The following is a 24,210-nucleotide window of genomic DNA, read 5'->3' as shown; positions in this document are numbered from 1 at the left end:
TTTGGACCAATATGTTTGCATTGTTTAACCCAAGTGTGTGCATTTCCTTGATGGTAGATTGTATTTTGTATTCCTAATGGATGCATTGGTGGTGTGGGTGCAGTAGACCTGAGCACGTTTTGTAATGCCCTGGGTCATTCCAAATAGATACAACAGGAAAGTGGTTTTAGACCTTTTGGAACTTATCAAGGGCATAGTTCTGTCTCTTTATGGCTGAAGGCGTTCTTCGGTGCCTCACATTGTGTTCATCTTTTGATCTTCTAGGATGCAGCCCGGTGTGCAGGCTTTCACCCCACTGGCTCCGTGGTGGCAGTGGGAATGCTAACAGGAAGGTAAATGAACTTGAGGAGAAACCTATCAGTCCCTCAAGGACTGTCTTACATGATCTTTTGGTATGTCCACTCCCCTTGGTGCTAGATGTGACTCCTGCAGGCCAACTGAAGAGGCCGCCTCCTCCCTTCATGGGGTTGAAATACCCTCCTCATCTAAAGAACTTGATAGATATGTCCCCTTGCCTTTGGGGACTAAATGTACATTAGCGAGTCAGCTGCTGCCTGTAGGGAATTATCTGGCATGGCTTTGTACAATTTTGCACGATTTCAGGTTGTGTGGCTCACCCCTTGGCTCTGTCTTACCCTTAGGTGGCTGGTGCTGGATACGGAGACCAGTGACCTGGTTACAATCCACACCGATGGGACGGAGCAGATCTCGGTCACCAGCTTCTCTCCAGGTAATCTAAACCTGCCTGGAACAAATAAACAGATGTAGAGGGAGCTGAGTGAGATGCTGGTAAAAGGCATTGGTGGCTGGTGTTAGTCTAGGGTTGAGAATTTTATGGAGTGAATCTTCACAGGGATTTTGCACGTAAGTAGCATGTACACGCTTATGTGCTATTGCGTAATCCTCAAGAGTGCGCGCGTATTTGCAGTATGATGCATACACTTTACCCAGGGAAGCAAAGGGGCATTCTAGCCATGGAGTTCAGAAGTACACGTGCAAGTTGCAATCTTGTAAGAGGTGTTTGAGTATCCATTACCTAACTTGTCCGACCGTTTTTACACCTGCTAGTACTCTCGTGCCGTAGAGATCTGACCTGCCTTATGTCTGCAGTTTTTGGGTGGACGTCTGGGTGAACTGGTGGGGGTTCATGGTTAAGTGCTAGAGGGTTTTAGGTGAGCTGGTGGAGGTATCTGCAAACTGGTGAGTCAGAGTATGCATGAAGGTATTTTCAGAACAGTATATACCCATACTTTATAAATTTCCTGTCTCGGTGTTTAAATCAGGGTTTCTGCTCTGAAAGTACTGTGTATGTTTTCAATGAAGGAAAATGCATATTTCTCTACCTGTTTTATAAGCATAGGCGTGTATATTTTATGTGTGCAGACACTGAGGTTAAAGGTGCCTGTGCAAGATTTGGCAGATATGTACAATTCTGGTGAAGTAGTAGTGTTTGTTTATTAGGGATTCGTTCAGGATTATGTCTCAGTCTTTTTTGAATATTGTGGCCACAGTTAAGAACAGCTGTTATAAGGCCAAATGGACAAGAATCTAAACTATAAGTTTTGCTGAACACACTTTTCAGAATAATGCCTTTCGATCATGGGAGTGGTGCCTACCTCTCTCAAATGTGCCATGGTCCGTCCTAAACAGCAAGATCTTGCTATCTCGTCAGCTTTGCTATCTAATTACCATCCCATTTCTAAATTAAGCATACTCGAAGTGATACTTGTTGCAGTTGGATGAGTTTCTCGAAGATAATAGCATTTTAGCCAAGCAGACTGAAACTTTGCTGGTGTCTCTCTTAAATGATGCATATTGTACGTAGCCTTGGTTGCTGTAAGACAGGAATATTGGTACAAATTGATATTTCATCTGCCTTTGATATGATTTCTCATCATTTGCTAGTTACTAAGCTGCGAGCCTTGGATGTAGGTGGGACAGTGCTGATCTGGTTTGAGAGGCAGTATTAGGTGAGTTGGAACGGTTCCAAATGATTGCAGAGCCTCTAAAGGCTCTGCATTATCAGCACTCCTCTTTAATGTGTTTTGCTTGAATCTATGAATTTGATATTCGAAATGTTCTTGGATGATATCCAGTTGTACATCCCTTGCAGTAATGAAGGAGAATTTCCCTATGATGTTTGTGTTGCTTTGAAGTTGCTAAGAGGTGGTTAACAATTAACTGTCTGGTACTGAATTCAGGAAAAAACCTCTATTCTTTGGCTGGGTCATAACTATCTTTCTCAGAATACTGTTTCATATTTGGATGGAGTCTTGGCTTCTAATATTACTGATGAGGCTCGCAATCTTGGAGTTATTTCTGACTTCACGTTGTCTATGAAAAGTCAGGTGAAACAATTAGTGAAGATGGCCTTTTATAAACTGAGATTGGGTTTGTCTCTTTAGGACAATTTTATCACCATTAGATTTTAGGCTGGTGGTACAAACTGTGGTGCTTATCACCATTGACTATTGTAACGCCCTATCTATTGCATTACCAAAATATTTGATTAGTTTGTTACAGTTGATGCATAACATTGCTGTGAGGGTTATTTATGGGTTGCATTGCAGGAACAGTGTTACTATGCGCACAAGAGTTGCACTGATTATCTGTTGCCCTGCATTCATTATTTAAGTATTTTACTCTATTACACTGCGCTGTTTATCAAGATAAAATGAAGTCCGTATTCAAAGCTGGCCATTTTAAGTAACTTAGCTGGATATAACTTATCCAGCTAACAGCCCGATCCAGTAAAGTCCGTGGGAGAGCGGACTAACGCCCGCTCTCCCGGCGCGCGCACCAGTATTTAAATTAGGTGAGGTGGTGCAAACGAGGAAAAGGAGGCGCTAGGGACACTAGCGCGTCCCTAGCGCCTCCTTTTGGCCTGGAGCGGCGGCTGTCAGCGGGTTTGACAGCCGACGCTCAATTTTGCCGGCGTCTGTTCTCGAGCCCGCTGACAGCCACGGGCTCGGAAACCGGACGCCGGCAAAATTGAGCGTCCGGTTTTCGGCCCGACAGCCGCGGGCCGAATTCAAAAAATTTTTTTTTTTTTTTTTTATACTTTTGGGGACCTCCGACTTAATATCGCTATGATATTAAGTCGGAGGGTGCACAGAAAAGCAGTTTTTACTGCTTTTCTGTGCACTTCCCTGGCGCCGGAAGAAATTAGCGCCGACCTTTGGGCGGCGCTAATTTCTTAGAGTAAAATGTGCGGCTTGGCTGCACATTTTACTTACTGGATCGCTCGAATACCTAATAGGGCCATCAACATGCATTTGCATGTTGAGGGCGCTATTAGGTGCCGCGGGTGGGCCGCGTGTTTTCCTCCCCTTACTGAATAAGGGGTAAGGGAAAACACGCGTCCAGAGCAGGGTGACAGTGCGCTCCGACGGAGCACACTTTACTGGATCGACCTGTATGTTACAAGTTCTCACTCCTTAATTCATATGGCAACCCATTCCATCATATAGGCTCTACAACAGAAAAGGGCCTAGATCGAATTTTGCTCATAACTATCACGCCACAGTGGAAGGAACCCATAACTCTTAAGAAGCAAACCACAATGCTCTTTGTGGCTCACAAGAAAGAAGTTTGTCACTAAGACAAAATGAGGTCAATATCCAAAGCACATTCAGTGCTATTTAGCCAGGTAAGTCTAAATTATCTGGTTAAGTAGCAGCCACTGATATATACCTATACTCAGCAGTTGCTGCTTAGCTGCTAAGTTGTGGGAGGATCGGGATGGAACGACTTAGCCACATAACTTACGCGGCTAAGGAGCAATGTTCGGTCTTATCCCGCTAAGTTACAAAGTATATTTAGTGGCATGTCCGTTGCTGAACATACGCGTAATATATTCGTGCTTAGGCGCATAAGTTATAACTATCTCTGTCACATCTAACTTACTCCTAGATTCATCAAAATCCTATAATAACGCATGGATAACGCCCACGGTAAGAAAAAGGGGTGTGTTTATGGTAACTTTTCTTTAATTACCACACATACCGAGAGAGAGACTATAAGGCCATCATACTACTCAACTATTTATCTCTCTATAGGAGGGCCAGCTAATAGCTCAAGGTGAGGTGTTGGTGGTGGTTTAGGGGGCCAGTAATACATGCAGAGTGAGACGTATGAACTACACAGTAGATCGCTGAAGATTTGACATCATTTGGAGTGAGGAAAGTCTCACAAAGTTGAGATTTCTACAGTGTTCTCTCGTCCTAGCTTGATGGCACCCTGTGTTAGAGTCCATGCCTTATCGGGTTTTGATGAATAACCTATTAGCCAGTTAACTTATGCGGCTAAGCTCAAATGCATATGTGTATATTCAGCAACATAGCTGTGCCACTGAATATAAAGATTACTTGACATTTCAGAAAACTGTTAAAAGCATTTTTGTTTTTGGATGCATATCCTGAACAGAGTCCTATTGAATGGCATCAATATAATTAGTTGATGACATGTATAAGCAAGATATTTTATTTAAATGTATGTTTGTTTTTAAATTGTCTTCATTGTTCTATGATGTATGTTGATTTTTACTCTGCACTGGACAACTTTGTAGACTTGGGCACTATAAGAATATTAAATAAATGTGAAATAATTGTCACACTGTGCGAATAAACACCCAGAATTGCATGTGGAGGTGGGTATTTTATAAAGTATGAGCGAGTATCTGGAATCACCAGTTTGCCGATTTAATTCCACCAGGACACCCAGTCCTTCTCCAAACAATTCACCTAGACCCACCTAGCACTTCATCTTGAACCCCCTAACAGTTGTCCCAGACCTCCCACCCAGAAACAGACAAGTCCAATTTCACTTGAGCGAGTCAATTAGCAGATGTAAAAGTTTAGGAACAAATTTGGTAATGTATACATGTAAATCTCTTTCAAAGTAGCAACTACCATGCATACTTCTGAACCCCACACCAGACTGTCCTTTTTTTTCTCCCGGTAAAATGTACATGCAGAACTGAAAATATGGACATACACTCAGTGTTTGTAAAATATATTCCTTATCATCCTGCCAGACCAGTCCCAACAAGAGGTTTATGTCCCCCGACCAGCAGATGGAGGCAGAGAACAAATCCTTTTTTTCTGACATCTCCTATATGTAGCAGGAAGTCAGTAATTCTCTGCCTTCAACAGATGGTAGTCTGGACCGGTGCATAAAATTGAGGAGCTCCTAGGGTGATGGTCCGGTAGGACGAGGTCTATCTCCTTAGTAGATCTGGGACAGTCAGAGGCTCAAAAGGGATATTAATCGGGGCTGGCTGTTCTTCCTGCTCTTGGAAAAATCCAGTTCTTATTTGGGGCCTGGTCTAATTGGAGCATATACCCAGGTATACTCTGCAGTTGCAGTGTAGGAGCTGGCAGAGTTCTGCGGAAGTTCTCAGTCTGCCATTCCCTCCCCCCCCCCCCCCTCCCAAGAACAAATGGAGGATAAAAAAAGCCTTACTATATGGTAGCCCACAGAGTCTGTGATAGGGAGAAGGTGGCATCAAACACTGCTCCGGATGTTAGCCCTCATTCGCAGTGGGGAGGAGCCTGGCCCATTGGCAGTGTAACACTGCCAACCTCTCCCTGGGAAGATACAGCTACTGAGCTGCAGACACGCTTCCCATGAAGGAGCAGGCATAGGCCTGTTGAGGGTAGCAGCAGGACACTGCAGCCGAGCAGGGACTCCCATCAGAGGCACATTGTGCTTGGAGAGGCTATTTCCCAATGGGATCAATGTGGTTTGGGCACCATATGATCCCTCCAATTAAAAAGATCTATTTCAAGGTGCAGCCTTTGCAGCTTGGTGGCAAGCTCTCCTACCCTTAATCTTCTGGGGTTCAGTCCTCAGTAACCCCCCAACAAATCTGAATCTAACGTTCCCTAAGGCCTGGCCTCTGATATCTTTAAAAAAAAAAAAAAAAAAGACCAGGTTTGATCTTGGAAGAAGCTTCTTTCTCCCTCTATTCCTGACCTCCCAGGTTTTCCAGAATGAAAATCTGGAGGAAGGGCCAAATGAGTCAGATGGTTATCCTGTTTCAGTAAGAGAGAGGATGGAGCTTAGGCAGGAAGATCCAAAACACATCCTTAAAGCATAAGAACTAAGGGCTTCCAGTACCCGAATTAGCAGGTGGAGAGAGACCACCCACTTTTTTCCATATATTCAATGTCTTCTCTTTCTTGGGGGGAACCCCCCCAAAAAACAGTCCCAGAGTCTGCAGGACAGATTCAGGGGGACCGTGAGGAATCTGCAATAGGTTCAGGGGGGCCAAACAGTATTGACCATAGGCCATTTAATATTGAAAAGACTTGGTCCTCACCAAGGTTGCAGCTATTTCATGGGAGCTGGAGAGGGGGCTATGAAGGGAACTCTTTGGGTTCCAGTGAGTCCAGAAATCCAAAAAGAAGGCTTTGAGGGCCCACTCTTCATGCCCACTGGTGGATGGCTTTCTAAATCGGTTTGAACGTTTTCACATCATAAGGGACAAATAGTTGCTAGTGATATTCAGTATGCTGAGGCAGTCGAATAGGCTGCCCCTAGTTGGGAAGCCTGTGTCCTTTCCCCATGCAGGTTGGGCATCCAGGTGACCAGTGGATCAGCAGCCTCAGGATGAAGCTATAATTTCAATCCCAGAGGCAATAAGAGAAGGATGCTGACCCTGTGGATTTCTCATTTCTGGATAAACAAGTTAAGATCAGTACGGAAGGAGGAGTTACTCATATCCCTGGACTTGTCCAAATCATATCATCAAATCCCGATCATGGAGGGACATCAAAACTTCCTAAGATTCAGTATTGGGTAAGCATTGCCAGTTCAGAATCATGTCATTTGGACTGGTCCACAGTTCTGCGGACCTTCGTCAGGATAATGATAGTGACGGCAGTATTCCTTCACAAAGGAGTTCCAGCCTAGCCATATCTGGACAAGTGGCTGATCAAAGCCAAATCATTAGAAGACAGTCTACAGACTATTCAGAGTCCAGCAGCTCCCAGAATCATTATGCTGGGTAGCAAAAGGAGTCGACAGCAGATATCCCAGTCTTTAGGGTATCTGGGATGTCTGGTATGTTGGAACAAATAAGAATAGGAAAGATATTTGACACTTGGGAGGATCATAGAAATGACGGCAGAAGAAGACCAAATGGCCCATCCAGTCTGCCCAGCAAGCTCGGCACTTTTTTTTTTTCATGCTTATCTTTTTCTCTTGGCTCTTAGTAAAATCAAGCAAGCAAGCTTCAGGTTCAGGTGCAGGTGCAAGCTTCATGTGCAAGAGCGAGAGCTGCCGGTGGTTTAGAGCACCAGGAGCAAGGAATTGCTTACATGTACGGGAGGCAATAGTGGCAGCAATGGATCTGTCCCACAAGGTCAGGACTATAAAGAGATGCTTCCAGTATCAGGGAAGTTGAAGAACAGTCTAGAATGGAGTTTGAACAGTCAATCTGACCCTGGGATTCAACCCAGTTGTACTGGGCCATGGTCATGTTAGGAGGCCAGCTGGTCGGGTCAGGGAGCTCATTGCAGCAAATAGACAACACAGGGCCTATAGTCACCATGGGAAGCATCCTGCACAATACTGGCTGTCGGCAATGCATACTCCAGGGGTTCACAATGGTCAGGCAGGCTCATTGGACCCAAGAGAATGAGAATTGGTGGAGAAGCCAGATGGGGACATCCCTGATGGGACCTAGTGGCGACTTGCCAGAATATCAAGGCCAAGAAATTCTTCAGTTGAAAATGAGAAAAGAACTTGAGGATTAGGCATATTTGGCCAACCACGACCGTAATACGAGCTACTATGGATTTTCCCCTCTGGTACCACTGATAAGGAGGATTCTATAAAGGATCACATGCCACCTCGGCTGGGTCATTTTAATGGTACCAGACTGAAGCAAATGCTCTTGGTATACAGATCTGGTCAGGCCTAGGAAGGAAGGCCCAAACTTACCTCAGAGGGATTGTTACAGCAAAGCCCAACAGTAAGGGAGGACCTTTCTCCATTTTGTTTTGTGCTCTGGCTATTGGGAGGAAATGGTTATGAAAGCCAGGCCACTTGGAAACAGTAACTGAGACTTTGCTGAAGGCAAGGAAAAGGTCCACTTCCCTACTTTACGAAAGAATCTGAAGCATGTTTGAGGCAAGGGCCAGGCCAGAAATTGTTCTCCCTTCAAAGTGCAGATCTCATTGATCCTGGATGTCTTGATAAGCGATCAATTTTGGAGTTCACTGAGAATATAGGTGGAGGCCTGACTTAAGTGAAGCAGGTTATAGAGGCCTTTTAGGTGACGCACCCAGGTGAGGTATATTTCTTTAGTAGGGTGAAACAGGTGCGACCTCCCTCCATGCACACACTATTCCAGGTAATTCTGGCATGGGACCTGAACTTACTGGTCAGTTCCCTGACAGGGCCACCCTTGGAGCCTCTGAGGAAAGTGTCCATTAAAGACGGGATTCTGAAAGCAGTGTTCTCAGTAGCCATTTGTGAGGAGAATGTCAGCTTTAAACGCTGTAGTGTAGGGGACACCTGTAGGTGTGTACCCCCCCAAGGATGGGGGTCACAGTTTGTCTAGTTCCTTCCTTTTTTTTTTTTTTTTCCTGAGCAATAGTGCTTTCCTCATTTGAGACACAGAATGTGTACGACGCAAAGGGAGACTGTGCTCCTTGGAGGTGTGGAGGGTACTACTGGTAAAGATCGCAACTGTCTTCTGGAGATCTGATTTTTTTTTTTGTATAGCGGGCAAATAAATGGAAAGCAGCAACTGAGGCATCCATCAAAAGATGAGGCAATTACCTTGACCTACAATGTATCAGAATGAGTGAGGAGTGCAGGCCTAGTTCAGGGGACGCATAGGCTGCTAGCTCCACATGAAATTTGCAAGGCAGCAAGAAGGCCCTCATTATACTCCTTCAAGCATTACAGAGAACAGAAGTCAAAGGAGTCCTGGAGGCTCTCCTGGCTTCTTGCCCAGGATAAACACTGCTTGGTCATATTCCACTAGTCTGGACTGAGCTGGGATGACAATAGGGAAAGTGAAATGTAAGTGTACCTGTTAACTTCCTTTCCTGGAGTCCTGACAGACCAGTCCAGAACCTACACAGGAGCCAGAGTAAAAGGATGATAAAAAAAAATGTAAAAATGAATTCCATATATGCTTAATAAACACATCCCACAGAGGGCAGGAAGCCCGGAAGAAGAACAGGAGGACCTCTTTGTCTGATCTGGATGCATATTCAATCTCATTTCTTTTTTTTTTTTTCTCTTCTCAGTTGAGATGGCTGGTTGGGTGGGGTTAAGCCTAATAGATTGATAGCTTGGGCAAGAGGCTGACTCTTTCCTGCTACATTCAGTGTTATAACTGAGAATGTCAGAAAAGGATTTGTTTTCTGCCTTCATCTGCTGGTGGGGGACATAACCCACTTGTCTGGACTGGACTGTCGGGACTCAAGGAAAAGAAATTAACAAGTACAAGTAAATTTCACCATATGTGTGTGTATAATCTACTTACTTGCATATATGCTGTCTTTACACACAGCAGCCCTTTCAAAATTCACTCCTAAGTGTTTTCTGGCATTGGAAATATGTGGGTTTACAACATGTGTGTACTTTGGGAGCAGAAATAAGAGGCATTTTATAAACTGAGCAGCATCCACAGCACAATTTATAAAATATTTGCATATATCTCCACACATGCAAATGCAGTTTTGATAGTTGGGCTCCAAAGGCTCATCTACATGCATACTTTTTTTTTTTCCTTTGAAACTCACCTGGACTTTTGAACTTACTTTTTGTGTGGGTAGATTTTTCATGGAAAATAAGTTTGCAAAATATGCCCTGGGGACACCTGCCCCCATATACACGTTGTCGAGCTCCATACATACTTTCAGGTGGAATTGGGCAGGACAGTTTTCAGACTGACCGTTTACATGGGTGCAAAGGCCACAAGTACAAAGTACCCATAGATCTTTTAGAAAATTTCAAAGTGAAACGCTGTAGCTTAATTAGCCAGAGTTCCAGGGGTACACAGCAGGTAAGAGGGCTTTTTGACAATTTCGCCTATAAATTGGCTAGTTATGTTCGCTCTGTTCCTTTTTTTTTTTTTTGCCCTTTCAGATGGAAGCTTCCTCGCCATTGGGTCACATGACAACTTTGTTTACGTCTATGCTGTGACAGAGGCCGGTCGGAAGTACAGCCGTGTCGGCCGATGCGTGGTAGGTGGTGGTGGACCTCTCTCTATGCCCTGCTCACAGTATGAGTCAGCTCCCCCCATATAAAGCTACAAGGTCCTGGTTACCCAAAGTGGCATTTGACCAGGTTAAAACGTCTTCCCATTGCTGTAGGTGTCATTTTTCTCTGGAAGGGTTGTCGTGCACCAAAATCTTTGATCGCTGCCTCCCCAGCTGGCCCTAGTGGAACCTCATTCCTGGAACTGCTGTCCGATTTAGGCCTAGGAGCAGGTTGGAGCTGCATAAGATATTCATAGGGGATGTGCAACCCAAAATATTTTGTATAGGTTTTTTTCATTTTCTTTATTTCTTTCCATTTTATTCTTTTTTTTTATTTTCATTTTTAGTGCGTGCTAAAAACAAAACAAAAAAAAAACCGCTGCACGTCCCGAATAGCCATGAGATCAGTGAGGGATAGTGCTGCCCAGTAAGAGACCATCCTTGAGAGAACAAGATTGTTTGTTTGCTTTCAGCAGTTCCCTTTGACTAGCACTCTGTTATTAGATGAGGACTACTTGGCTTACCCTCCCCCTCTAGGGACTCCTTCAGTCCTAGCCAGCTCCCACAGCAATAGTCCCAGCACTCCCGGGTCATTCCATTTTTTTTATTTTTATTTATTTATTTTTTTTGGTAGTGCAAGTTCACACCGGGCATGCAAGCCATAAATTAATAAGGCTTTAAATTTTCCTTTCCACACCCATCTGTTTCCAAGAATGGAGGACAAATGACTGGCTGCATCCCCCTTGTTACCAGGGCTTTCAACGGACCTCTCGCCATCTGTGCATGACTAAATCATCTTGGCATCAGTATAAAGACTGCTGTAAATCAAAGACACATATTCTGCACCCAAGCGTGGAGCACTGTCCTGACTTACCCTCATAAATCCCACAACAGGACAGCAAAAGGCACATTTTGGGGAACGCTTTTGGCCCAGGATGGTTTCCCATGATTGGACTATGGCCATACTGGGCTCTAATCTGTTTAGAAAGCACAGAATTGGCAGAAAATGGGAAGAAGTGTATGTATAATCTCAGTGATTTGAAATGCTGGAAGTATTGGGAGAAAGAGGAGATGCAGGTCTCTCTCCTGCCGGTCTGTCTTCTCCAATAGGCAGATTTTGGTCCTCAGGTCTCATATCGTGACCTCTCATGCAGACCACGTACCATTTTGGTTGCTTCTCTGGATCTTAAGTCCTTTAGGGGACACAGCATCCAAAACCAAAACACAATATACTCCAGGGGAGGTCCCACCATTATTGCCTCACTATTGCTGCTGGTTCTTCCTTTCCCACCACCTTATCACACCGTCTGCTACCCCCAGACTTTCTAAGCAAACTGATGTACATACGTTTGCTCTGACGATGTTATGTTTAAATGCCCGAGTACACACTCACTTATATCTGCCCTTTCGAGGGCATAGCTTGTGTGGATGAACTTGCGCAGGTATCTTATAAAATCAAAGTATGGGCAGATAGCTTAGAGGCTGCAGCTCCACCCCTTAGAATGCCTCATGCTTGTTCGTGTCAGAACACGTGAAAATGAGGTCACTGTGCACATTTTTATAGGAAACGAGTCCTGGGATAACTTAGGACAGCCGTTTACGTGCATAAAACCAAGATGTCTGTGTATAAATGGCTTTGAAAATTACCCCCTTAATGTACAGGAAGCAAATTTTTTTTTTCCAGTGAAAAGGAAGCTGTAGAAGTAGGGGGGAGGGTCACAATATAAAGCTCCAAGGGGGAAGACTCAAGGACGTCAGGCATTTATATTGTTTGACTGAGATGTTGGTGCAGGCCTGGAACGCCCTCCTGGAGGAGGTGGTAGAGACAAAAAATGGTAGTGGGATAAGCACAGAGGATGGAAAAGAAGCACTGGGGCAGAGTGCAAGTTACCACCCTGAACATCTTGCTGGACAGACCGGATGGGCCACATGACATCTCCTTTCCTCTTCTTCTTTTTTTTTTTTTTCTTTTTCCTTTGTTCAGGGTCATTCAAGTTACATCACCCACCTGGACTGGTCAGCAGATGGCAGCTGCTTCGCCACCAACTCTGGCGACTACGAAATCCTCCATTGTGAGTAGTAGTAGAAAGGCGATCAGGGCATCCTCGGGAAGTTCTGTGTGCATTAAGTCTCGGGCTGGATACATGATATGGGAAACAGTGGCGTGACTGCGTTGACTTTCTTTTATCCGGTACAATATAGCTGTTAGAGATGTGAATCGGAACCAGAATCGGATCCGATTTCAGTTCCGATTCACATCTCTAATAGCTGTTATCTTGCTTTAGGTTTGTGAAGGCTGAGATAGGTTCCTCCTGTACCCTGGAAGAAAGGGGAAGGGATCCTCCTGGGGCACAGGAACCATCACTAGGGCCATCTGAGGAAGAAGCCCGAGACAGAGGCCTCGAGCCTCCAAGGAGTCAGGGGGTAGGGGTCGGTTAGTGAACCAAAAAAAAAAATGGACACACAGTAAAATCCCATCAGGCAAGCAAGGTCCCTCTGAGGTAGTCAGGTCGGCGTTGGTGCAGCAGTGCATGGAAACGGTTGGGGACTGGCGAGGCGGATGGGCTTTGCATGCAGTTTAGGGGATCCGTTGGTGAAACAGTGAGGGCAGGGTAGTTGGGAGAAACCTATCATGGGTGAATATGCAAAATGAAACCAGTGTAGGAGTAGGTAATGCTCTCTAAAGCAGACCTGGTGGTGGGAGGAAGGGTCCTATCTCTGAGTATGTTCAAACCACAGTTACTTTCAGGTTCCCAGCAGGACTTATTGGGGTTAATGAACACAGATACACAGGTTCTTTACACTACAGAGATTCAGAACTCAAACATTAAGCTCCCACAGAGCATGGAGCAGGGATAGTTCAGTCTCTCAGCAACAAGTCCAGTTCAGGGATTTCAGCTCCCAAGTAGCATGAGCAGATTCAGTGCACAGCACTGACCAACCTGTCCAGTCCAAGTTCTAAAACCCAAACCCTGGTTCTCTCTGATCATGGCTGGCTTGATTTTAATTGATTTGCAGTAAACCAGGTTCCTCTTAAGTGTCTTTGTTAGATTTTAAGCTCCATGAAGCAGTGACTTTGCTTATATGGCTGTTCAGCTGTGCCAGCTTTGTAGCGCTCTGTAAATAATGCATAGTGATGAGGAGCGATCTTAATGATTCTGGGGCCCTGGGCAAAAGTCAAGGATGGGTCCCCCATACCCCATTTTTGTTCCCACCCAACTTTTAAGTGACCGGTTTTCACATGGTCCCTTCAATAATGCACCGCAGTTTGTGTTACGAAGCTCCAACGCAATACCTCCCGCCCACAACAAAACCATCATTACCATCAGTGGTAATGGTTTATCTGGGAGGGGGAGGCCCCAACATGGCACCTCCAGCTGCACAAAATGTTTCCTACCTGTGGCTGTGTCTTAGTCGCATGCTGCAGAGGGTCTCGAGCATGCAGTGGGGGCAGGGGGGGGGGGGGTGCGGTTTCAGCAGGAGAAAGCTCCCAGGCAGGATGGCCTTGGCTTCCGTGGCCACAGTGTTGGTAGGGAAGACTCCCAGGCAGGCCGGCCAAGTTGGGGGGTGGGAGCTCCCATCTAGGAGGCCGCCCTGAGGCACGGAGGCAGCTGAGACACAGGGAACAGCGGTGCCTCCTGCACGCATCTCCCACGTCTGTTGCATCTTGTGCACCGCTCCTCCTGCTGCCAGAGATTAGCTGCTCACAGCAGCCTCCGAGGAGGGCGGGGAATGCCATCACCTCTGTCGCTGTTTGCGGCGGCCGGAAAAATTGCAAGGAATTCAGCTCCAAGTTCAGGTATCGCTACGATCACTGGACCGGACTCTTCTCAGATTACTGGGCACAGCTTCCCTGTTGCCAGCAACCTCTCGTCTCACCCCAGAGATCCATTCGGTTTCAAACTCTGTGTAAGGTCCTGTTTTGTATGAATTCTTCCCAGCTGGTAAAGCCCCCTGTTTGAGATCCACAAGTAAGCAGTCCAGACGGGTCCATCGGTAGATAAGGATGGCAAAGGGAACGAGAAGACCCAAACTTTTGTTTGGGTCTTGAAATAGTTTTGGGAAAGTGTGGACTATAAGTTTTATTAAAAAAGCAAACAAACCTCAAAACTGAATAAACATACATGAAGGTGGTCATCCCATCGTACAAACTGTCTTGCAGGGGGGAGAATGAGAATAAAGAAGAAGAATGTGCATTCTTTGGGGATAAAAAGTGTTAATCTATTCATCTGACCCTTCCTTCCTCTCCCACAGGGGACCCTACAAACTGTAAACAGATAACCAGTGGTGAATCGGTCAGAAATGTTGAATGGGCCACAGCCACCTGCGTCCTGGGATTCAATGTATTTGGTGAGTGTGTGTGTGGGGGGGGGGGTTAAAACTTTTTCTTCATAACATACAGGCTATGAAATGAAACATCATTACAGGGTAGTCCCCTCTTGGCTTGAGGTCCCTAATACAGGGGCCACACTTGCTGTCCCAGACCTCTTACTCTTCTCACGAATCCTCTGCAGCCGTTAGGACCTGGGAAGCCGGGGTCCAACCAGCAGGGAGGAGCACAAGCCTCCGGCGCCCTAGGCTCTTGGGGGGGGGGGGGGGGTGAGGACCCTGCACGGTTTTTCATTGCTTCTCGCAGCAATAGATCTGAGCAAGTCTCAGGAGGCTGGCTCTCGGGCTGGAGTGGCATTCGGGAAATAACTGTAATTGTAAAAAAAAACAGAATTCAAGCGAGAATGGCAAACAGCATCATCCTAAAAAAGAATAACTCCAGGTACTAGAGTCTCTCTCTATCCATGTGCAGCCTCTGAATCAATGTCCAGTGGCCCTTCCAGCGATAGGAAAGCAAACTCTTCTTCAAAAAATAGGGAGGGCGATGGTGGTGGGGAAAAATATCTCCCTCCTTTTCAAGGGGGGGGGGGAAACAAACTTCTCGCAACAGTTCAGTCCTAGGATACCACCCGCACGCCACTTTTAATGGGCAGAAGGCGCTGCGGTACCCTGACACCGATGACTCTGCTTTAGTGGGCACAGCGCATAGGAGCCAAAATCCAGTCCCCTCAGACCGGAGGGATTTGTCCTTTTGAGCTGGGAGCTGGTCAGAAAAAAAAACCCAGCCAACTGTCTTCAAGACACAGGATCCTTTTTCTGCTCTCCTCTTCTAGGTCTGTGAAGACACTGGGACAGTAGGGCAATGTCCTTGTTTTCCAATTTTGCAGGCTGTGGAACCTACTGGGATCCACCAGAAATCTCCACTTCTCTCCAAAAAAAAAAAACCCCTCTCCATCCAACCAAAGGCAACGTCCAACCACACTGTTCATGCTCAGACTAGGGTTTCTATAGCCTGGGCAGGAAAAATCTTAGGGATAAGCCTTTCAAAATGGTAAAGGTCCCTTAGCATTTCCAGAGGAAACCCAGTTGGGAGCAAAACAAAGTCCCCGCTACAATAGAAATGTCAGAATAAAAAATTACAAATTCAGTTAAGCTGTACCAGTATAGGAATAATCAGCAAAGAAATCTTGGTTTTTGCCTTCAAGGCCTAAAATGATTGTGCGCCGCCTTACTTCAGCTGCTGCCTTGTCCCACATGTTGCCCTCCCACTCCTCCTGGCCATGGTTACAAGCCCACTGACGAGAGCCTATGCCAAGGACACAAGGCCTCTTCTGATGCCATTCTCCCTGATCACTAAAATACCACAGGAACTTCCACCGTTCAAGAGCCCATTGAGCACAGAAGCCAGTCATACTAAAACCTTAGCCCTATACTTTTAAGTGCTCTGCATTACGAGGGCCTTACAGGGCTCTCTAATATATTTCCCATTTTTGAAGTACCTATGATGTCTGCCTGTGATGACCTCTGCCTTTTATCTGGGATATTAGAATGTACCTGATCGAATGCATTTTGAACTCTCCAGTTGGAAAAGCGTGAAATAAAACAATGATGAAGATACATAAAATAAAAAAAATCAAGTGAGCAAGATTAAGGGGAAAGAAATTCAGTCAGCCAATGCGAGCTCACCATTTCCAGTAGGGATCCCACACATGGTTATAGCATTAGAGTCTCCTCTAAGGACGGATGTTAGTTTTTCCATACCGGCCAGATCAGAAACTGAACTTGGCGGGGGGGTTGATGTGATGGTGCCTCTGACAGTGTGGAGTAGGCGAATTGTTTAATTTCTTTTGAGCCAAACAGCACCTCCCAAATGACCCAAGAAACCAACAATAGGTGTACGAGAGACTGCAACCCATAGTAAGGAAAACCTTTTCTTCAATCCACTGGCAGAGTGAATGAGAGGGAAGGGAGGCTAAGGGAAGGGGGTGTGAGCAGAGAGGAATGGGGTGCAAGTGAAGAAAGAGACGTGAAGCAATTTAATTCACAGGGGAGGATTGGCATCTTCAAGCTGATCCTGAAACAGGAAGGTCAACACATATATGTTTGTAGGGACCAACATGCATCATAAAAAAAAAACCTAGAAAAAACAATGATAAACGTGGTACCTATACAAAAGAGTGCCTCACACCCCAACCAGAACTAGTAATAGCAACACCGGGGCGCAGGTGGGACGCAAGCCTGGACCTAGAAACCAAACACCAAACTAAGCACGCGAGAAAATTAAAAAAAAAAAAAAAAAAAGGTATATGAGCAATTAACTTGCAAAAGCCCAAGTCCAGCAGCACTCAAAAGCACAAATGCCTTCTGTCCGAGCCGTGAGCTTGGAGCATTGAGCAACAGCATCTGCACAATGTACTTGGGTGAGTACAGCAGCTGCCAGAGGAAGCCGGCACCACACAAGTCAGAAGACCCTCTTAGCCACGAGGCATCCTCGATGGACATCATGGTCCAATGTTGGCAGCGCCACGGGCCCCGTGTGCTCAGTGCTAATGACTCCCCTGATTTCTGATCTGATGAACTCGCAGCTCGCATTGCTACGTAAGGTTTTGTAAAATGATTTGGCGTTTGACACTGCAGTGCTTGATGTACTCGTGTGATAATTCTTTAAACTGAATCTTTCGCTGGATTGGTAGCCAGTGGAACTTGTTCTGTCTCGGAGCAGTGCTCTCTGTAACCTGCTCCTGTTATTACCCTGGCCACTGCATTCTGGACTAACTGCAACGCCCTTAACAATAATTAAAGTAATCCCAAGTTCAGGGAGCTACAGTAGTCCATCTTACTAGTAGCAGGCCTTGCACTACGGGCTGCAGGTCTGTGATCCAATATTGTAAAGGTCTAATCATCTTCAGTTTAAAAAATGCATTTTTAGCCACCATCCTAATTTGTTCCTTTCACCCATTTAGAACAATCTCAATATTTTCAATCCTGAAAAAGGGCAAGGTGGCCGGAGGAGCAGCTTTTCCTATCCCTAACAATCTTGTGTTTTTCAGATTTAAGCATTAATCTCTTATCATACATCCATTATGCTCTGTTTTTATACACTATGGAGGTAATTTTCAAAAGCATTTACATGTGTAAAAGCACTTTTCTCGTATAAGTGGGCTTTTGAAATTGCTTCACTATATGCCATTGAATAGTCCCTAGGTTTTACCTGCATTAAGTGCACTTAGGCGGGTAAATGGCTTTTGATAATTGTTATGATAGTATGTTACATTTACATGGGTGTAATGCCTTTGAAAATTCACCTGACTGCATGTTATCTCACCCAAAACACGTCCCTGGGAACACTACCTCCGAATGCAGATTACAAGATGAGGTTTGTAAAACATGAGCATTTTGAGACACCTTTCAGAGGACTGATGTTACACTCACACACTCATACAGACTCTGAAGGAAATGTCATTACAACAGAGGAGAACCTCTGGGACTCAGACGTTTAAATCCCCTCCCCCTTATCTCCCTCTCTCTTTATGATCTTGGGATAACTTGTTTTCTCTCCATGCACCACCGTTTACGCAGCTGTAATTGAGTAATAATGTTCCTGCTCCCCTTCTTGACAGTACAAAAATAGGCAGACTTAGCATCCCAGAGGTGGCTGCATGGGTTTCTGACATGGCCATTGCCAACGCTTGTTTTGCTTGACTGAAAGGTGCTTTTATAACTACAACTAATAGTAATGGGTTTGGGGGAAGATGGGCAGTGGGTAATTGCTGTTTAGTTACTGTAATATGTTGCTTTTCTCTTTCCTGAATGTCCGTCTAATCAAAAGGGGTGTGGCCAGAGGGCTCAGATGGGACGGACATCAATGCCATCTGCAGGTCACATGATGAGAAACTTTTGGCCTCTGCTGATGACTTTGGCAAAGTGCGCCTGTTCTCGTACCCCTGCTCCCAGCCGCGGGTAAGTCTCAAGAAAGGTGGTGTAGGTGAGTGGCTGACTATTAGAAATCTCCCCAAATGAGCCGACCCAGTGGCAACACTGCGAGTTGCCAAGTGGGAGACCCTCCCCAGTTTTGATTCCTGAGCTCAGCTCTTGTGCCGCAGGGCAGTGGTCATGAGCTGAGGGGCACTGTGAAGCGGCTTTGCACAGCAGTGACAGCTGGTGACTGCCTCAAATCTGCGACAGTGCCAGGTTACAGAGGACTTCACAGTCTGTGGCTTCTCAGCTGCAGGACTGTCACTGCGATGGCTGGCCAGGATGGGGGATAGAGGACAAGGGACTAGAATGAGGAGAGAGAAAACCAAGGATCATTGAAAATGGAAGGATCCCAACTGCACCTAGTTCAGATTGTGTGGAAGCCCTCTCATTCTCTTTCATTCCCTACCTCTCAGGAGCGACTTTTTTTTTTTTTTTTGCCATAATTTGTATTTATTTAAAATCTTTTCTATACTGTCGTTCAGTATATATCATCACAATGGTTTACAGGTAGGCACATAAAGTAAATTTAAGAGTTAAATTGGGTAATATCAATTAACATAACATAGTGCCAGTAAAATCCGGTTCCATAATAAATAATATTTGAGTGTCATGAAACTTGTCCATTTATACATGTATAATACTTTTGTGCTGTATATTTCCTTAAATTAGCAGTGACATAACACTAACAATATGTACATTTATTTTAATTACGTTCTGAGAGCTGATGTTTTTTTTTTCTGCCGGCTTAATTAATCTTTATTCTAATCTCCATTCTCTTTGTGAAATGCTTGTTTGAAAAGCCAGGTTTTTAAACTCTTTTAAAAAATGTTTGAAATTTTTCTGCTGTCTAATCTTGAGGTGTTCCATAGTGTCTATCCTGCTAATGATAGAGCCTGCTCTCTAACTTGAGTCAGTCTTGCTGTCCTAACTGAAGGGATTGTTAGGAGGGCTTTGTTGGCCGATCTAAGACTTCTCTGTGGGACGTGCACACGAGGTGCTGTGTTCAGCCACTCTGCTTTTTCTTCATTAATAACAGCTTCTAAAATTTTAGCAAAAGGTCGCAAATACTTCCTGCCCCTACTGGATCTGAAATATGGACACCAGCTTACTCTCTTCCAACTCTACATTTTAGTTTTTATTTTTTTTTATTTTTTCTTTAGGCCTCTAGTCACAAGTATGGTGGCCATAGCAGTCACGTGACCAACATTGCCTTTCTTCATGACGACAGCCTCCTGCTCTCCACAGGGGGCAAGGACACCAGCATTTTCCAGTGGCGGGTCATCTAAGAGACCTACAAGGGAGTTTGTGTGTTTGTGTGCGTGTGTGCAACAGAAGGCAGCTAACCATAAGAGGGTGCTAATCCATCAGAACCTTTGTAGCCTTTTGGGATGTGTCAAGGTGGGAAAGTAGGCAATATAACTGTTCTACATATTATACACTTTACTATGTTACAGATGATGCTGTGCAGTTGCAGGTCTTTGAAATATGTTGGTGGATAATTTAATTATATATATATATATATGAGAGAGAAAATTATATATATCTATGTGCTGCATTAAAAAAGAACATTTAGAAGTAGGGAAGGAATTTTGCACTGATGAGATGGAGGGTGCCCTATTATGGTTTACAGCCCCACCCCCCACCTCATGTACTGCCCCCAGAAAAATGATTGGTGGGAGAAGGAGAAGACAGTCAGCATTTTAATGTAACGAAGAGGTGCCTTCATCAAAGGGGAGCATTCTGGAATTAGGCCAGAAAAAAATACAATTTGCCGTATTTAGATTTATTCCACCTTTTTCAATAATCCATGTACAAGGTGGATTGCAAAATCCTGGATTCTGATCGTGAATCCTCTCCATTATCTGGGCAAATCTTGTGCCAAGCATGCTCCAGAGCCTCAAAAGGCTGTACTGCCAAAAAAAAAAAAAAAAAAAAATCATGGAGGAATGCTGCGCAGTGCCCCTGATAGTCCGTAGAGCATTTTGGCTATTTTGTTTACAATCTAACTATTCTCAGGCACTTCTGGATCACGAATGGCCGCTGCCTGATAATGGGCAGGATGTTAGGGCTGCAATCTTTATTTTTTCCTGGCTTGTCTATTATGTTGTACAGGCCCTTGAGCAACTTGGCAAGGCTGGAACAGTCCTTCAGTCCTTTCATAGCACTGGGTCTAATCAAGTTCTGGGCAATGTGAGACAGGAACTGGCTCTGGGGAAAGCTTGATCTTGACGCTTTTGTGTAGCAGTGAGTGAGAAATGTTGTCATTTTTCTGTCTGTGGAAACCTGCTGAATAACCAGTCTTTTCCTGCAGCCTTTTGTGTGTGTTTTGCTTCTGTCTGCGCTTCCTTGTCCATCGAAGCTCTTACAATATTTTGTCTGTTCCTCCTCTAAAGAGACATTGTTGATAGCTCAGGTCGTTTTGCCTAGTTGCCTCCTGCCTGCCCTGTCACTGCAAGCCCTACTCCATCACTGTAGCATCACTTACTCTATCTTTCCTGGTTGCTCCCATCTCTGCTCGCAGTGAGTCCAGGCATCCACCACCCATTCAGCAAAGAAGCGTATCCTCCTTCCACCTTTTTATTTTTTCTCTCTAAATTTCTTTTATGCCGTTTGTGGGAGAGTTAGGATGTATAGCATTGAATGAAGAGGTAGACATAATTAGCATCTTAAGAGAATTGGTTGAAGGAGGATAACCAACGGGAACAGTGCACTACTAGGGTACACATTTATATTGCAGAGATAAGGTAGATTAAAGTGATGTGGGGGTGGTACTGTATGTTAAGGATGGCATAGATAAAGATCGTGCAGGAGACTAAATGTACTATGGAATCTTTAGGGATATAAATTCCATCGGTGATGCAGACAAGTATAGCAGTGGGGATAAATTATCATCCGCCTGATCAGAATGAACAGACAGGTTCCCTAATTTCTGTTAAAATTTCATTGTCCATCAAATTTGGCAACACCATAATAATGGGAAATTTCAATTACTCCACTATTGGCTGGGGAAATGTCACCTCAGGTCCTGCTAAGGAGGTAAAGATTCTAGATGAAATAAATGACTTTCATAATGCAGGATTTGATGTAAGAGGAAAGGGTAGGGGGGGCCACTTGCCAACTGTGATCAGAATGTGATCAAATTTCACTTAATAACGGAGGGAGGATATTAAGAAAAATGAATGCTCTAGCATTTAACTTTCAAAAGGGAGACTTTGATAAAATGAGGAAAATAGAAAAAAAGCTGAAAGCTGCTGCAAAGGTTAAGAGTTTACACTAGTTGTGGATATTGTTTAAAAATCACATAATCAAAAAGAGGAAAGTTTTATAATTTTATTTATTTTCACAAAAACATGTATTCACAATGTGTCCATAAATAAAAAAACCACATGCACACTCACTCACTCATTAAAATCTTCACACTGAGGGTACACAGCAGGTCAGCATGTACTAATGATCATACATTTACTAGAACATGATAAGCACATTTCCCTGTGGAACACTCCACTTACATACTATTTAACAAATTGAAGTAGAATATATCAAAGTGGTCAACCCCATATATTCTACTTCAATTTGAAACGTCACAAAGAGGTTACACAGGAGACATCAGCTTATCAGGAAACTTGTATAAATACATGTGTTGTTAAATAGTATGTAAGTGGAGTGTTCCACAGGGAAATGTGCTTATCATGTTCTAGTAAATGTATGATCATTAGTACATGCTGACCTGCTGTGTACCCTTAGTGTGAAGATTTTAATGAGTGAGTGAGTGTGCATGTGGTTTTTTTATTTATGGACACATTGTGAATACATGTTTTTGTGAAAATAAATAAAATTATAAAACTTTCCTCTTTTTGATTATGTGATATAGGCTGTATAGAGGAATTGGTTCTAATTTACCCAGTGTATGTATAGTGTTTAAAAATATCATCCAAGCTAGTCCAGCTCTATTACATGTATTAAAAAAAGGTGGGAGGAAGGCCTAATGACTGCTGGCATTTGAAAGAGGCTATTATACTCCAAAGAACCTATTTGAGAAAATGGAAAGAAGATCCAAATGAATAAAATAGGAAAAAGCATAAACACTGCCAAATTAGATGAAAAAGATTGATAAGACAGACAAAAAGAAAATTTTGAAAGACGCTAGCTATAGATGCAAAAACTCATAATAAAAATTTTTCAAATATATTCATTGCAGTAGCTGTGATTATGGCAGTTAATGTAACTGGGTTTAAAAAAGGTTTGGATAAGTTCCTAAAGGAAACATCCATAAACTGCTATTAAGCAGTAAGGAATAGCAGCTTGAGATCTATTTAATGTTTGGCTACTTGCAAGGTACTTGTGTCTTGGATTGGCCTCTGTTGGAAACAGGATCCTGGGCTTGATGGACCCTTGGTCCTACCCAGTATGGCATATCTTATATTCTTATGTTCCTATCCAATGGTGGAAGCCTGTGAAGAAGGCAGTAGATGATTGAGGGGCTAAAGTGATACTTAGACAAAGCCATAGCAGAAAGATGAAATAATTCTTAACTTTGCTGTTAAAGGAAGAAGATGTTGGGGGAGATAGTCATGCCAGAAATCGTATCAAGGACCTGAAACTAATTACAGTGAACCTGCAAGATGAAATAGGGCAAGTTGGCAAATTAAAACATAGCAAATCACCTAGACCAGATGGTGTAATCCTCAGCATTCTGAAAGAACTAAAAAATGAAATTGCAGACCTATTACTAATTTGTAACCTCTCATTTAAATTCATCTTTTGTACCTGAAGTTGAGAGGGAGGTCAAGGAAATGCCAATTTTTAAAAAGAAGCTCTAGGTGTGAGCTAGACAACACTAAGAGAGCCTGATGTCTGAGCCAAGAAAAATCATAGAAACTATTCTAACAAACAAAATTACAGAACACACAGGCGGACATGGTTTAATGTGACATTATGCACAAACGAAGTCTTGCCTCACCAGTCTGCTACATTTTTTTTGAAGGGGTTAATAAATATGGATAATGATGAGCTGGTATATATATTGTATTTGGATTTTCAGAAGGTATATGACAAGCCCTTCAGGGGAGAGTCCTGAGAATTTAAAAATTATATGATAGGAAGCAATGTCTTATGGTGGACCAATGACTGCTTAAAAAAATAGGAAACCGAGTAGGACTTAATGGTCAGTTTTGTCAATGGAGGAAGGTAAACAGCTGTACTGCTTCTAGTACTTTTCAATATATTTGTTAATGATATGGAAAAGGGAATGAGTATGCCTTGATCAAATTTGCAGACAACATAATTATTCTGTTACTAAATCATAAGCAGAGTGTGAGACATTGCAGGAGGACCTTATGAAACTGGGAGCCTGAGCATCCCAATGGTACATGAAACTAAATATGGATAACTGCAAAGCGATGCACATAGGGAAAAGTAATCCAAACTGTAGTTATAGGATGTTAGGTTCTATAGTCGGAGTTACCACTCAGGAAAAGGATCTGGGCATCATCGTGGACAATATGCTGAAATCCTCGGATCAGTTTGTGGTGGCAGCAAAAAAAAAAAAAAAAAAAAATTGGAATTATTAGGAAGGTAATGGAGAATAAAATGAAGAATGTATTAACATCTCTATATTGCTCCATGGGGCTAATGCATCTAGAGTACTCTGTGCAACCAGAATGATAAAGGGAATGGAACT

At 43.9% G+C, this 24,210-nt stretch overlaps 1 protein-coding gene across 2 annotated transcripts in view; it reads left to right on the top strand.

Moving 5' to 3' along the window:
- EML2 (EMAP like 2) overlaps positions 1–20,840 on the top strand; it is a 38,916-nt gene extending 18,076 nt beyond the window's left edge. For both annotated transcript variants that reach the window (XM_029572086.1, XM_029572087.1), the window contains exons 13-19: positions 265–332; positions 642–730; positions 10,111–10,208; positions 12,208–12,295; positions 14,478–14,573; positions 18,382–18,512; positions 19,691–20,840. In XM_029572086.1, coding sequence (XP_029427946.1) covers positions 265–332; positions 642–730; positions 10,111–10,208; positions 12,208–12,295; positions 14,478–14,573; positions 18,382–18,512; positions 19,691–19,816 — 696 coding nt within the window. In that variant the 3' untranslated portion in view covers positions 19,817–20,840. The remainder of the gene's footprint in view (positions 1–264; positions 333–641; positions 731–10,110; positions 10,209–12,207; positions 12,296–14,477; positions 14,574–18,381; positions 18,513–19,690) is intronic.
- Positions 20,841–24,210: the final 3,370 nt, after the last annotated feature.

Source organism: Rhinatrema bivittatum, chromosome 11 (assembly GCF_901001135.1).
Source record: "Rhinatrema bivittatum chromosome 11, aRhiBiv1.1, whole genome shotgun sequence".
NCBI lineage: Eukaryota > Metazoa > Chordata > Amphibia > Gymnophiona > Rhinatrematidae > Rhinatrema > Rhinatrema bivittatum.
The sequence above is the reverse complement of the archived record's forward strand: the minus strand, read 5'-3'. Positions and strand labels throughout refer to the sequence as shown.